The sequence below is a fragment of the Paracoccidioides lutzii genome (genome assembly GCF_000150705.2).
Source record: "Paracoccidioides lutzii Pb01 unplaced genomic scaffold supercont2.22, whole genome shotgun sequence".
In the NCBI taxonomy this organism is placed as follows: domain Eukaryota; kingdom Fungi; phylum Ascomycota; class Eurotiomycetes; order Onygenales; family Ajellomycetaceae; genus Paracoccidioides; species Paracoccidioides lutzii.
In genome coordinates this window covers 345,764-360,446 of record NW_015440968.1, presented here as the reverse complement: position 1 = coordinate 360,446, position 14,683 = coordinate 345,764, and the positions used below count along the sequence as shown (strand labels likewise).

The following is a 14,683-nucleotide window of genomic DNA, read 5'->3' as shown; positions in this document are numbered from 1 at the left end:
ATAATACCCACGAAACGAGACCAACAACCGGTATATGAAAGAAGGGAATCCGATGAAAAGAAATCAACAAGAAATCGTACCGAGTTACCTCGGGAGCAATGTCTCCTGAAGAACCTGGAGAGGCTGGTGATGATGATACCGAGATGAAGATTTTTGGCGCCTCTCTGTTTTTCATGACTCGTGAGCCCATTCCCTTCCAAAGTTCCCTAGAATCCAAACCAGGTAGTGCCGCACTTGATGAAAGGTGAGAACAAGATCAGCAGCACTATTGGCACCGCACCTCTCTCTCAACCAACCCTCTGTCCGGAGAAGTCTACCCTGCTGATCCTGGGTCAAAGAGATCGAGCCGGAGGATCAACTGGTCACTGAGTGACGCTGAGTTTGTAGGTGCTGTAGATCCCGAAGTATTACGGTGACTGCGCCATCTAACTATCTGCGCGCAGCTTACCATTAAAATCAGCTTAATCCATTCAATGTCCACTCGTTGGTGTCGATCACTCATCATACGACCATGCAACATCCATAGCATGGAAGTCGAAGAAGAGTCAAGTTCGTGGGAACAACCCTCCGTTCCGTGGTTGGATATTGTTAGGGATGTCAGGTGACCCCTGTGGAAATGTGCCCTCGTTCTTTTTTTAAGTCTAAGTAATAGACACGACTGGGCGATTGGGCCGTTTTTGCCCGGTATTATTAGTTCACTCTGCCACGTGACTCTGATTTATCTCCGACCCAACACCATCATCGTGTATGTAAAAGGTCACTCTCAACCATTGCACTCTATTCAGCGTGATTTTAAATTGTCGATTATCCATTCGTTATCCCAGCATCCTAGCTTCCTCTGTCTTCTGCCGGGGACCTCACCAAGATCGAAAGATTGACGGGTTTCTTAGGCTAACAACTGGCCTAGTGCGCCTCATGCTTGCTCTCTGTCCTCATCAACTAAAGCAGTCTAAGGCAGCGGGAATGCAGGCCAGTTGCCAATTGACTTGCTCACCCTGGGTCCTTCTCAGGCTTTCTTCAGACATTCCATTCCACGGGTGGGGAATGGCGTGGGCGGCTTGCAGTAGTCCCATCCTGTGTCCATGGTGACGGATCACACACCGAGAAACCCTAATTGTTATTATTGTCGTGCGGTTAAAATGGTAAAACGTTAAATTACGACTTGCTCGAGTAGATCAGCAAGTCAGCAGTGAAGACTCAAGCCTGGACCCTTTGGTATATCCAACAACCCTCAGCCAAGGAATAGCGTAGGTGAGAACTAAGGAGACAAAACAAATAATATATCGATTCTCCAATCGCCAATCGAGTAGAATAGAGGCGACTCTTATCTCTTACTCGCCGCCGGTCCGTTCCACCCAAGCGCCGCGGGGTCCTCCAGCCATTCGGAACGCGCCTGGCTATCCCGCAGACTATGTAGCTAGTTGCTTCTAGCTCATTTAATGGCCAGAACCACGGGTTGGTTGCAAATTAACGTGTGAAAATTCGCAGATCTGATTGATCCACAAGCAGACATGTCGAATTGTGTATGCAGTGGCCCATGGCTGGAATTAAAAGGGATTCGCTGGAGACTACTTGGGCCAGCACTATTAACCGCTAACGGTCGAAGATGGCTGAGCATACGCAAAAACTCAGTTTTGTTCTATCCCGCGAGGACATATTTCTCAAACAAGAAATTCGATACCAGATTTAATCCCAATCAAGGCAAAGCATCAGGATGGGTTGAATTGATAGATCAAAAATGATTTTCTTTTTCTACTGTACGTGTAAATAATAACAATACCTTGTCTCGCCAGAGGCCACTTTGACACCACCTCCATTTATACTTCTGTTTTCTTCTTTCAAGCATCGACTTCCCACTTTTATTATTCACCTGTATTGTACAATAGGTACCAGATAACAGTGGCCGATGAACCAGAGAACGACCAACCTTGGAACCCGTTTCCGCCACGTGCGTCAGCAACAACGCGGCGTCATTTATGTACCCCCAAATCGATGTTAAGCAGAGACACCGGGGATACCGTGTCTGTTCACCGGGAATGCATTAATGCCACTTTTTGAGAACAGTATGACTGATCGCGAAAACGTTGCCAAGTAACCAAATCGCGTTGAGTTTAACCAAACCTATGGAACACTCCAGGGCTCTCTACCTTATCACAAGCAGCGTCCAACTAGGAGGGTTCAACCGTTTACCAACTGGGTGGTTTAGCAGAAATGGTATCTGAGCGTCAAAACGATCCCAGCCAACAACAATCAGGCCACTCAACATTGGAACTTCCCGCGAATCTTAGCAGTCTCGGGTGTCCTCGTTCGTCAGATCACAGCCTAGGGTTTACTCGATGACGGAACATGGCCCAGGGAGGCTGAAGGGAACATAGTAGAAGCAGGCCTCGAATCCCATGAATCTGGGTCCGGCTCCGGGTCCGGGAAGGGCTAAATGGCGTTGCAGGAAGGAGGGATACGTATCTACACAATCCAAATCAGAAGGTTTGTGATGAGGGCAGAGAGAAAGGATTGATGAAAGGTGGGTCTGCATTTACACCCCCTGGTTGGTTCGAATATTTTTTTTACCTCTGGACGTAAGACGCCCCTCGATCGCTCTCTTTCAACATTCTCTCCTGCCCTTCCTCGTAACTAGAAGCCGCTGGGCTCAGGGGGGGGCCGTAGTGGGGTTGGCAGCTCCCGGACCCGGGTCCGAGGTTTAGGAAATCAAAAGATGGGTTTTGGCGAAGCTAATAGCGTCTGGTCGTAATATTATTTTTTTTTAGCTACGTTTGGTGCTGTAAGCGCCCCAGCAAGCCGGCCTGGAGGGGCTGACCATCATTGTTTAGGGGGCTGCAAGGTAATCTGCCACAGCCCACGCCCACGGAAGAATATCGCTATCATTTTTGGATCGAAATCATTGGAGCCATTTGAAAGTTGGAAAAATATCATTGTTTAAGTTTCTTTTCCTCTATTTATTATCATTATTTTTTCTTTTTTGGTTAACAGTGCAGTATCACAGAGAACCATCCCATGTGGAATTGTATCCCGCGTACCATCAAACTGTAACGTAAAAATCCGTTTTGCAAAAGTTTTTTTTTTTTTGGATCGATAGTTGTATTGGGGAGGAGTAGCTCTTCGACCCTGTCACGGAGATAAGAAGCCTCAGTATTCTTAGTACCCATTTCACCTCAATAACATCTAACAAGAACCGTAGTTTATCAATATTATAGTAGAGTATTGCGAAGCCTGTTGATAGACAATAATAATTACATATGAGCTGTCCATGACGAGAGCTTTCTGGGATACCTTTTTCATTCGCATAAACTTTACAGATGGAAAATGAATAGGTATTGCATACCCAGAATCTACGCAGTTTTACCCTTTGCACAACACAAGTGTATCCAGACACCATCTGATTTATCAAATGTTGAATATTGTTGCCATATTGGATGATTGGTTGACTGGTCAGAGAGGCGCAAACGGTAAGTGTTTCGGATATTGAGAGCAATCACATTGAAATTCGAAATCCAGCTTCTGCACCTTGCCCAGCTCAAGTTGAGCGTTGTAGTGGACTCTAGTCGTTGGACTGCTATGGGCCAAGCCTCTCTCAACGGCGGGGTACAACTTGGTATTAATAGAGTTTGTGCTGCGGATTCTGGAACATGTGTAGAAGTTTTCTAGAAAAAGGGGAAACCCGTGTGTGAACCAATCATCATGTGGCCCTGCTTTTAGGATGGTTGGAACCTTGGAAGGTTTCAAAGTTATGAAGTTGTTTTGTTGCCTATCCATATATGTAAGGTGATCTGACGCCCAGGCCTCTCCGTACGGAGGACACAAGTGGTTTCTTGGCTTGAGTTGGACACTATTTCGAACACCAAGCTTACTCGTGTGGTTGGCCTGAAAAGAAGTGGTAAGGCGATTTCAGCTTGGGCCTAGTAGTTGGCAATTATGACCGTAAAAATGCGGAGGAGGAGCATCGATTGTGAACTTGGACGGAATGATTTCTGGAGGTTTTACTTTTTGTTCTCATCGGTAAACTGATGAACCATGCGCTGTGATCAGCCCGCGATGTGGCATCAAAAGAAACCAATTCTCTGCCTTTTGTTTCTTTTTTCCCTTTTATTTTGGGCGCTTTACTCGATTTCTTAGGTGGGTAAACTCCGTCCTTTTGCTTCCAAGATGATTTGTGTAGATGCTTGTCTAAAAGATATTCTCGGAAAGTTATCTCCATCCATGAAATTTGCCGGGAGCCGTTGGATCCATGACAATGAAATATACGTAGTAGTTGTATCCTGTGAAATCCTCCAAAACGCTAATTATTTTGCTATGGCATCTCGGGTTTTGGCCGTTTAGCGTTTCGAGGCGTCTGGAACGGAGGCTGAGAACCGCGCATTTGCAAATATAAAAATCTTAAAAATCTCGAAATACAGGAGGACAGACTTACTGCCATTGCTTATTATTATTATTGGCATCAAATGCGCTTGTGCGCGGGTGAGTTTAGATTCCAGTCCGGAATGGCCCCCCCGTAAGCTGCCGCAGGCCACCAAGTCACGGCTCAGCGGGGTATCCCGGAGAAGTTTGGGGCTCGCAGCCTTTAACCCTGTCGCCTTGGTCAAGATTGAGAAACGGACCAGAAAGGAAATGCCATGTGCGATGCATGGACGATCATGCGGTCATGGAAGTTAGCGTAGACTGAACAAAAAAGAAATGAAAAATGAAAGGATGAGAAATTCCATTGATGCGTCCGATGAAAGATCTGGATGTACGGAACAATTTCGGTCTCTCCAGCCTCCTGGCGACAGAGGAAGAGAGGCTCAGCAGGAAGCAAGGGAGAAATTGAAAGTTTTCTTTCTCAACAGAGTTTGTTGGAAGGGGAACACACGAGCGGGCCGCGGACTTAATCTAAAGAAACGCTTAGTGGTGCTGTGGAGGTACCCACATTGTGGCAATCAGTGGAGAAGGCTTCCACTATTATTTCCCCTGTGACGACGTTCCGTGCTTTTTCCTTATCCTTTTTCCTTCACGCTGCTGACCATAGAATGAGGGGATGAGGGGGTAAAACTGGCCTCAAGAAAATACAAGAAATAAATCAAGGTGAACATGTAATTGGGCAATTTGCTAAATCTGCATGGGGCGGGAAATAAAAAATTACTCACCCCTGTAAGCAGAAAAGACACAACAAAAATCAAAAGCTGAAGCTAGCCTGCGATTCCAAATTCCGAGTTATGTCAGACTGGCACCTTGGGTGCTTCTAGCGCTTTTCTAGCTTTCAACGGTTTAGAAGTATTTCCATTTTAGATTCTTTCCCAACTGACCTAGTTATGCATGTTCAGCTAGCCATTCGATGATTATTCACATGGATCATGTTGCAACGTTGGGAGCGTTTCGATATGTGGAGTAGCAGAGCCAACCCAGGCGGGTCCCATCACCATTAATTCCCGCTCTGGTTGTGTTGGCTCTGACACGGTTACGTATCAATTTAAATAATATTTTGAAGGATTGTCTTCCTTGGTCGTTTTGAAAGTTCATCTCGTATCTTGTCCAAGGCCACATTCAGACGGGAAGAATGTATTGGTTGACGCGCAACTAATCAGGTTCAAGGCGTTATAGGTGGGCGTACAGCGCCCTTGCTAATGTCTCGTGGGTAAGAAAAAATCAGCCATGAAGCCCATGACTGCACTTCAGGGAATAATGTGGGCAAGTCGAGGAGTTGGCTTTTCTCCCGGTCCTTCCAGCGCCGTTAATTGCGGATCTGGCTTTGGCTACAACTGCATTGGATAGAAAGCAACCAATGGGAGCCGCCCGTTCATTGTACGGACTGGGATAAGTCAAAGTTCAGCGGGAGAGTGAGTTTCGAGCTTCGACTCTCGCTTGAGATACTTTGCTTCTCTTCGAAACGAGGACGCAGTCGTAGACCACGGGATAACGGCGCTGGGAGTATGCCCCGAGATTGACTTCTGAAACAGCCAGCCAGGAATGATGATAGATTAGGATCTCTCCGCATTATTTATTACATTTACACAGAGGATGTGTCCATATGGATCCAACATGCAATCGCTACGTGGGAAATTGAGATACCAAAGACCTTAAGAATAATTTATGTTTGCAATCGTTTGCAATCGCTCTGATTAATCCGGGTGGTATCTTCCACGTTATAGAATTTCCCACTCTTCTTACTATCGTGACTTCAGCTGATGATATTCTTGGAGAAATGGCTGGTTATCGAGAGAAAGTGTATTGGGAGATTGTGAGCTTAGTTGAAAACAGCACAATTGCCAGTCTGACATCCAGACGGTTGGCTACTTCAAACAAGGCGGCGCAGTCCATGCATCCGGGGTATGATGACCCCGGATACACCGTGTATCTTGACGTCAACAAAGGGAAAAGATATGTGTGCTCCTGTGAGGATGGTTGGATGAAAGTCTCAGCAAGCCTCAGTCAATTTAAATGTTAAAAGAACCGGCAGATACGGGAGTACGTACACAAATTTCATTGATGTCTCTTCTTCATCATACTTACATTTCATTCATTCATTCTTTCTTCCTCTTACATTTTTGGGTAGTGAAACTCTGGATAATATAATCACATCCCTTGTCCAAAGATTTTATCTTTATATATATATATTTCTTGATCTGTGTGGAGTGGTTGCATTATCCTCTCCTTTAAGCGACCTGCATCTGCTAGGGATTCGAGTACTATAGACGCTTCCTAATGGGCTATGGCCCATGGCACCAAACAAAGCCTGTCAAAAAAACTGAACCTTATTTGATCCTATTTTCTTTTTCCTGTCCCACATATATAATATAATATATATATTTTGGAATGTTTGGTTGTTGCTATTGATCTGTTTATCACCTTTGATTATCTTCATTGCTGGTCATTGAATCGCCGATTCAATTTTTGTTTTTTCAAGGTCGCCGATATCCTGCTCCTGCAGCAGTTGCTAGATACGCACGCAAATTGTCATATTGATAGGATATCTAAAGACAGAGGGTACAAAGCAGGGCGTTTTTTGAATCTGTATTTCAATAATATCTGTAATATATTTTATTTCATTTCAAACATCATCATGTTCAGAGCCGTCTCAGGGCGGCAATATTTGTTGGCTGGCTGCCTCCCTGCCGAAACGAATGGAAATATTTGATTGAACACAACCAAGGTCTGAGACCGGCCCAAGGAAAGTTGATATGCGCCTATCCTGTTCCTGTCATCGAGAGTTGAGTCTGGACACGATATACTTTTCTTTCCTTCGGTCTGGCGTAGATTAACTTTTCACTCTCTGTCTCAATCGACTGGAGGATTCAGTATTATTCTTTTACTGCGAATATTTGATATGATTTACCGCTTCGTGTCCAGTTCCAACTCATCTTGGTGGCCAGTCACCCTCCTGTGCAAGAATCTGAGGAAGATTCAGCCGTCCTTTTTGTAATTTCTGGGACTGATGACGAGTAGTTAACGAGTCATATTCATGGGAAGGGTATCCAGGCTTAGCGCCTTTTTATTTTTATTTTTATTTTTATTTTTTTTTAACACTGTATTACTTTTCCCACATGGACCACTTCCAAGGTGATACCATTTGCGAGCCATAATTAGCCGCCCATTCTGACCAAGGTCGAGGTTTGCCAATACAACTCTCTACATTGAAAAAAAGCTGTTTATACCGGATAATGCACAGGTACAGTGTCATGCTTGTCCTACCAGATGCAGAATGCCGCATGGTGCGCTTGAACAGATAGCTTATGCCGAACGGCAAGACTGAAGATAAAAGAACATTCGTCACATACAGCATATCCGAGGCAGCGAGAAAGAGCCTCCTTTTTGCAATATTTTGAATGCAAGTCCTAGGCCGCACCTTGAAGGGCTAGTGTTGTGTGAGAGGCGGCCCTCTAAATCCTAGGCTTCCAACCGTTCCATGACCAACTCCTTGGGCCCTACCAGGATTTATCGGGCGTAGTGGAGGCAGTAACAGGGGGGTTGTTTCTGCCCGCCCACAAGTATTATTTTAGTTAGTAAATATCCACTTTTATCTCATTCCTTTTTCATCTATTTTTCTGTTGCTTCAACCGCCGGTCTTTTCAATATTCTGGTGTGGAAATGTCCCAAGGCTGAGTCCTCTGATGAGTGGGATAAAAAACCTTGCTGAAACCTAGAATATATCAAAAGCCAAGTTCGCTGTGCTATATCAAAATTAATAGAGACAATGGTGAAATAAGGAGAAATGTTACACGTAAGGAATAAGATCGGATTGGCTGCTATCCCCCTGTTATCCCCCTGTTCTACCTGGCAACGAGTAAGAAAACGAAGATAAAATGGAACAATAATAATTGATAAATGGAAGCACCAAATATGACAGCTCATTGTCATTCATTTTGGGACGCAACTTTGTGAGTTTTGACGCATGCTGTTACAGGCTGACGGGACTGTGGAGAAAACAGAATGAATAATGATTACTTGATGTGATTGATGTATGATTGTAAGTAAAATGACCAGCACGGTAATTAATATCTTGTTCTATGTGTTTTGCAAAATAAATAAATAAATAAATAAATAAAAATAATGATCATACATTTACAAATCAGTTAGCTGTCAATGGTGCTAGCTGATGATGCAAAAAACCAGCTTTTTCTGTTACAGATGTATCAATGGGAGCTGGTGTCCCCACCATTATTTGCTTCTTCTCCGGCAAATTGTAAAAGCATGAGCTCTAGCCTAAAGAAAAAGGGGCTATCGAAGATCGGGTTTCTGTGCTCCGTTCACTGGTATGGTACGAGCCCATTCATCCAATTCATACCAGGTTCCATAATAATGCCGTTATTCTTAATTTATTGCATTTTGCCCTGGTAGTCTGCTTATATTAATATGCGATGACCCTCCCGTCGTCTCATCTGGATCTCCCTTGGGTTTTTCCCCCCTCTTTCTATCTTCTATCTTCATTCTTCCTATCATGGCACCAGAGGCTTAAGCTCTCCCTTCATTCTTTCTGCGTCCTCCCTCTTTTCCTGCTGTTAACCTCGAGCCTTTAAATCCCTCTCCGCTGCTATTCACATTGACCTCTCCTAGCTGTACTGCATGTGCCTCGGCTTGACCTCATATTTCCTATACCCAAAGAACCCTACCCGGGTGGCGCAAAAAGAACCTTCTGCCATATATCGTCGCGGTCCTTCTGATCGAGAAAAATAGATAGGAATAAACAAAAATTACTGCTCGTCAACCTTCTATTATAACGGAATTATTTTACGAAGGGAACGCTCATCCAGAACTATCCTATTCGAAATACGACGTCAGACGGACACTCCCCGCATTGATTACGAGATCGGATATACTCCTGTCGCATTCATTCTCTTCCGTTTGCGAATAAACTCTTTCACATTGTCAGCTGTGAGAGCAATTGTGACAACACTCGCTTAAACTAGAGCACTGTACTTCGTAACGTGAGTTAGCCGTGCATGGTTCTATTTAATTTTTTTATGACAGAGATACAAGTTAGATGATTGAGCTGTTGAGAATATTTTCTTTGCTACTATCAACTATATATAATTGCCGTTGTGGACCGTTAACAATTTGAACACTTTCCAATCATACTGAGAATATGGGAAATTCACCGTCATGAGCTGACCAAATCTCAGACTTGTATAGCAGACCTGTATAGATTTTATTTTATGATCCTCGAGGATTCTTCAGCTACAAACATGGGGAGAGGGGCGTACGATACTACTGGGGTGCCAAAGCCCCCACCGCCTCCTAAACCACGATAACTAGTTCAATTCGGTGTAAGAACGATGCGATGCAGACAACCAATATAATATCAATACCACCGCCAGCTCTTCCGTCTATATAGACACTCATGTGCACTAGGAACAAGTATTTGTCCTGCACAATCGGACTTCGCTAGTATGGGCATGCATCGTTTCACCTTTAAAGCTCTCTTCCGCCTCTCGACTGCAACCGAACAACACCTCCCTTCCACCCCCCCCTTACAAAAGTACTTTCGACTTCTCATGCATTCTTTGCCCCTACACATGCAAAGTGCTCGATTGACATTCAACAACATATTATTTACCTAATAATACCGGGCTATCGGTCTGTACCAACGTCAACCACAACTATGACAGATTCTCACTCGATCGATCTCTTCTCGCGTCCGCCGTTGATTACCTTGAGTTTTGCGATCTGCTAGCGTTTACGTACGGCATCCTGTTTAGCGACTTCTTGGATACTATATTGTGGCAGTGACCTACTTCCGGATTTTTGTTTTTCGATTTCCTATTTGTTAGTCACCTTGGAAAAAGCGAACTTTGAGTGATTACTTGGTCCCTTTTTTTTTTCCCCCCCCCACCTACTCAATTTTAATCTATCTTTTCTTCTCTTTTTCTTTTTCTTTTTCTTTTCTTTTCTTTTTCTTTTTCTTTTTTTTTTTTTTTTTTTTTTTTTTTTTTTTGTTGGCTTTCGGCGCTACAAAAAATAGACAGGGTACATTTTCACGGCTCTGGGAGATACACCACAAGACCTAGATTTTCGACTTCTCAGTTCTAAATGTTCTTATTAATGTGCTTTTTCATACCTTCATTTCATTTGTTTGGGATTCCTTTCTCTTTCAATATATTTATACCTGTCAGCCTATATCTGGGTGTCAGAATTCTCTTTTGATTGTTTACCAGACTCGCGTGTACAACAAACTATGGCGAAAAGAATTTTTTGGCTATTGCGTCTTTCCCTGCTATTCAATGACAGCAGGATATGGCAAACATGTCACTACCTAATAATCATAATTATCAGAGCGGCGCGAGGGGAAAATGGCTACCTATCATTTGTCACCAACAGATCCTTCAGCATTTTTTTGCTTATTAGCTTCGTTTGTGACAGACATGTATGTATACTTTTTGTGTGCCATTTAGTGTATTGTGCCTAGAAGCTTGTTTTTGATTCGGTTATCTATCTGTGCGTTTTGTCCTATTTTACTACTTCACCACTTGTTCCCTTTTTGTATGACAATGCTTGCTCCTTTGTTCTTTTGCCCTCACCATACGTCCCAAAGACACGGATCAACGATTCGAACTACTTTCTTCACTTTTTTCCTCTTTCCACGTCCAACATGCGCCTATTGGAATTGACCGGCCGACTTCTTTGCTGTGTGTGACTGTTCTCCGTTACATGACCCAAGTCCTATCCTATCATTTTAATATTCAAGTCATCTTTTGACTCTCATCTTTTTCACTTTTGTCTGTGCCGACTGTTTGATGCTAAATTCTTCACCCCTCTCTCTGCTACCCGGATATGTCTCTAACACCTCCTGCCTGACAACAAACGAGGCATGCTCTGTTAGCATATACTCCAAACTACACTCTTGCTTGCCACGGTACTAAAATTGACATTCTGATTTCTCCTTGGATCTTTATTTTTAGAGCTGTTGCATATGAATATGTGGAGAAATAAACGTTATTCCATTCCTCAACCATGCCGTGTCACTATGAAAAGGCGACGAAAAAGCAGGAGCGCGGAAGGGCCATGCAAAGAAAAAACGAATATATTATTGAGCATGACACAACCACACGTTCATTCATTGGATTTGTTTTTTGCACTCTCCCAATTTATTCATTTGATTTTTCTCCAGAGCCAGCGGATGTTGACATTGTAGAACAAAGGACATTTAATATGCAGACATGCGTGAATGTAAACGGTGTTTTCCTTCCTCCAGTGCCTGGTAAAATTTGACCCGTAACTCAAACCCCCCGTATTTGATACGGCTGCTATGGGCCGGCCCCCTATTGTCCACAATTTTGCCAATATGGGTTTGCTGAGCTTATGTGTTCTTTTTCTCGAAAGGATTCGTACCTCGTGTTAAGGGATGAGACATGATCTTGCACCATATTTCATCTTTTTAACCCTGCCATCTCAAATATTTTTGTGTATGCGCAAAGTTTTTTTTTTTTTTTTTTTCTTTTTCTTTTTCTTTTTTCGGCATGGGATGGCAACATTTGACTCACGCAGAAGCTGCCTCGCCTGTCAAGAATCAATGTTCATTTCTTTTTCCCTTTCACCTTTGACCTGGCTTCATGCAGGGTGCGATGTTTGGGCTCTGATCCTCATGCAGAGATGCACTGCCTAGTGTTAGGGCTTGGCCCAAAACGGGAAAAGGGCAAACAAAACAAACAGAGTCCGGGTCAAAATTGTCACGTGATGTAGATGTGGCTGCATTTTCCAGATATTATGTAATATTGCGGCTTCGTTCCAATTAACTAACCAGTTTCAACTAGGCCTAGCGGTGGCGGTGTGCAACATGTGGCCTTGGGAGAGTCCTGATTCGGCAAGGCGCCTTGGTCCTCTGCCTTCGATCGACGAAGCAAACCAACATCAAAGACATTTTCACAACCCGCACAGTATAATGCACCATTTTGATTGACGGCCCATTGACAATATTCCCCTGGATCAGAGAACATTTAGTACATCCCATTGTTTAGCTTTACCATCTCCTAGTTTTTCTTTTGCTTCCGACTCGGAATTGTGGAGGGGTTAGAGCATCCCAAACATTGCTATCCCCGGCCTTCCTGTTGGTAAACGAATCCACCACCGCATCTTCCCGGGCAACATCATCTGCGCTTCATTATCCTTGCTTCTCCTCTAGAGAATTTCCAGGTTGTCTATTTGCATAAGGCTACGGTAAACCGGAACAGAGAACCTGAGATATAATCAACAGCTACTTGGACATCTTGGCCTCAAAATAATTATATCCAGTCCACGCCGCGGCTGCCTGATCAATCGATCAACGTCATCTATTGGAAGCGGCCTTGACATAATTTTTTTTTGGACGGATCCCCTCTGGAGCGACTTTGCAAAGAAGTCTTAAGAAAGTATCAGAAGAATAAATAACAATGACGGATGCAGGAGCTGCTGGTCCTAAACCTAGTAGCAGTGTTAAGCTTGTGCTGCTTGGAGAAGCTGCCGTGGGCAAGGTTTGTGATAACCTCCAATCACCAAATTTTGAGTCCCATGGGACACATCCCTGGATTTCCGATAATACGTTTTGGGATTCATGTGCTGACGGATACATGTTTATGTCTTGCAGTCCTCACTAGTCCTACGATTCGTCAATAATGATTTCCAAGAAAATAAGGAGCCGACGATAGGAGGTACGAAGCATTTACTTCTCTTTACTTGATCCCAATGAAATAAAACATATCATCCCAGTCTTCCTTATCTGTCGTTATCCGTGTCTTTATTCCCTAAAAACCAATTCTCACTAACCCACTCACAGCCGCCTTCCTTACGCAAAAATGCTCCCTCCCAACCCGAACCATCAAGTTCGAAATATGGGATACAGCAGGGCAAGAACGCTTCGCTTCCCTCGCACCCATGTACTACCGTAACGCTCAAGCTGCCCTTGTCGTCTACGACCTCACCAAGCCCTCCTCCCTCACAAAAGCCAAGCACTGGGTCGCTGAGCTCCAGCGACAAGCCAGCCCAGGCATCGTCATCTCCCTCGTCGGCAACAAGCTTGACCTAACCAATGAAGACTCTAGCGCAGCAGCAACAGCACCAGGCAGGCGGCCTGCTCCATCTGCGTCTCCCGGCAGCCGCAGGTCTGCGGGTGGTTCATCGGGCCCGGACTCCTCTGAGGGCGCCGACAGTGATGCTGCAGCGGATGCCGCTGAGCGAGACGAAAACGAATATGAAGAGGAGGAGGAGGAGGAGCAGGATGCTCGGGCCGGGGATGCGCGGAAGATCTCCACGCGCGAGGCAAGCTCGTATGCGGAGGAGGAAGGGCTGTTGTTCTTCGAAACTAGTGCGAAGACGGGGGTTAATGTAGCTGAGGTCTTCACTGCGATTGCGAATGCGATTCCGGAAACGAGTCTGAAGGGGGTGAGGGGTGTTGGTACTGGCGCTGGTGCGGGGAATAATGGTGGTCTTGGTGGGGGGAGATCTGGAGAGGATGCGCGGATTAATTTAAGGGACCGGGGTGCGGCGACGGCGAAGGAGGGGTGTGCTTGTTAAGTTAGGATGGCCAACTTTTTTTAAGTTTGATGGGGTTTGGTTTGGTTTCGTGGCTGTTTGGTGAAGGGGGTTGGGAAGTAGAATGTGATTAGGTATTATAGTGTGTTTGTGGACAATTTGGGTTCTCTATTGAAGCTATGATTGAGGGGGGGGGTATCTGTTTTCCCTTCCCTTCATGGTCTTAATATGTGTATCCCTATATCGCTTCATTATTTCGTACTATCTTCCACTTTTCTACTATGATTGTGTCATTTCCTGTTTCTCATTGCAGCCTAACCTCATCCTTGCTTTTCCTTATCTGTTTGCTCTCTTGCTACTCATTCCTGAGTGTCTGGTTTTGGCATTTCTACTTTTTTCCGTCCAGCCATCCCACATCTCTACAATGTAAGTCTGATCAATAATACAAATACGAACTTGGTGTTGGAATATTAAATTATTGCTAAATTACATATGGCTTTTCATGAGTTTCAGTTTTGGTTCCGTTCCCGCTGCCCTTCTAATTTCATCCCCTTCCTTTTCTTTGCTTTTCAAATTTTCGGTTGAATTGCCAACTCATTCTTTCCATTGCCTGTCTTGATCTCCCTCCTCCACCCAGCATCATATCATGTCACACCCTCCAATCAAAACTTTTCCTCGTTGGATCTTGATAAAGCAAGAAAACCCGAATAACTGAAAACGCCCACCGCCCCTGTCTCCTTCGCATAGCCAGAAT

General features: G+C 44.4%; 3 protein-coding genes across 3 annotated transcripts; all 3 read left to right on the top strand.

Moving 5' to 3' along the window:
- Positions 1 to 98: 98 nt before the first annotated feature.
- Positions 99 to 454, top strand: PAAG_07179 (hypothetical protein; the record flags this gene model as incomplete). Its single annotated transcript, XM_015846155.1, has 2 exons — positions 99 to 244; positions 397 to 454. 2 exons carry the CDS (start codon positions 99 to 101, stop codon positions 452 to 454), a joined length of 204 nt encoding a protein of 67 aa, XP_015700590.1.
- A 5,739-nt stretch (positions 455 to 6,193) lies between these two features.
- Positions 6,194 to 6,436, top strand: PAAG_07177 (hypothetical protein; the record flags this gene model as incomplete). Its single annotated transcript, XM_015846154.1, has 1 exon — positions 6,194 to 6,436. The coding sequence occupies one exon, from the start codon at positions 6,194 to 6,196 to the stop codon at positions 6,434 to 6,436; it is 243 nt and encodes an 80-aa protein (XP_015700589.1).
- Positions 6,437 to 12,851: 6,415 nt separating this feature from the next.
- On the top strand, positions 12,852 to 13,971 carry PAAG_07175 (hypothetical protein; the record flags this gene model as incomplete). Its single annotated transcript, XM_002790893.2, has 3 exons — positions 12,852 to 12,932; positions 13,046 to 13,109; positions 13,235 to 13,971. The coding sequence occupies 3 exons, from the start codon at positions 12,852 to 12,854 to the stop codon at positions 13,969 to 13,971; spliced, it is 882 nt and encodes a 293-aa protein (XP_002790939.1).
- Between the last annotated feature and the right edge of the window lie 712 nt (positions 13,972 to 14,683).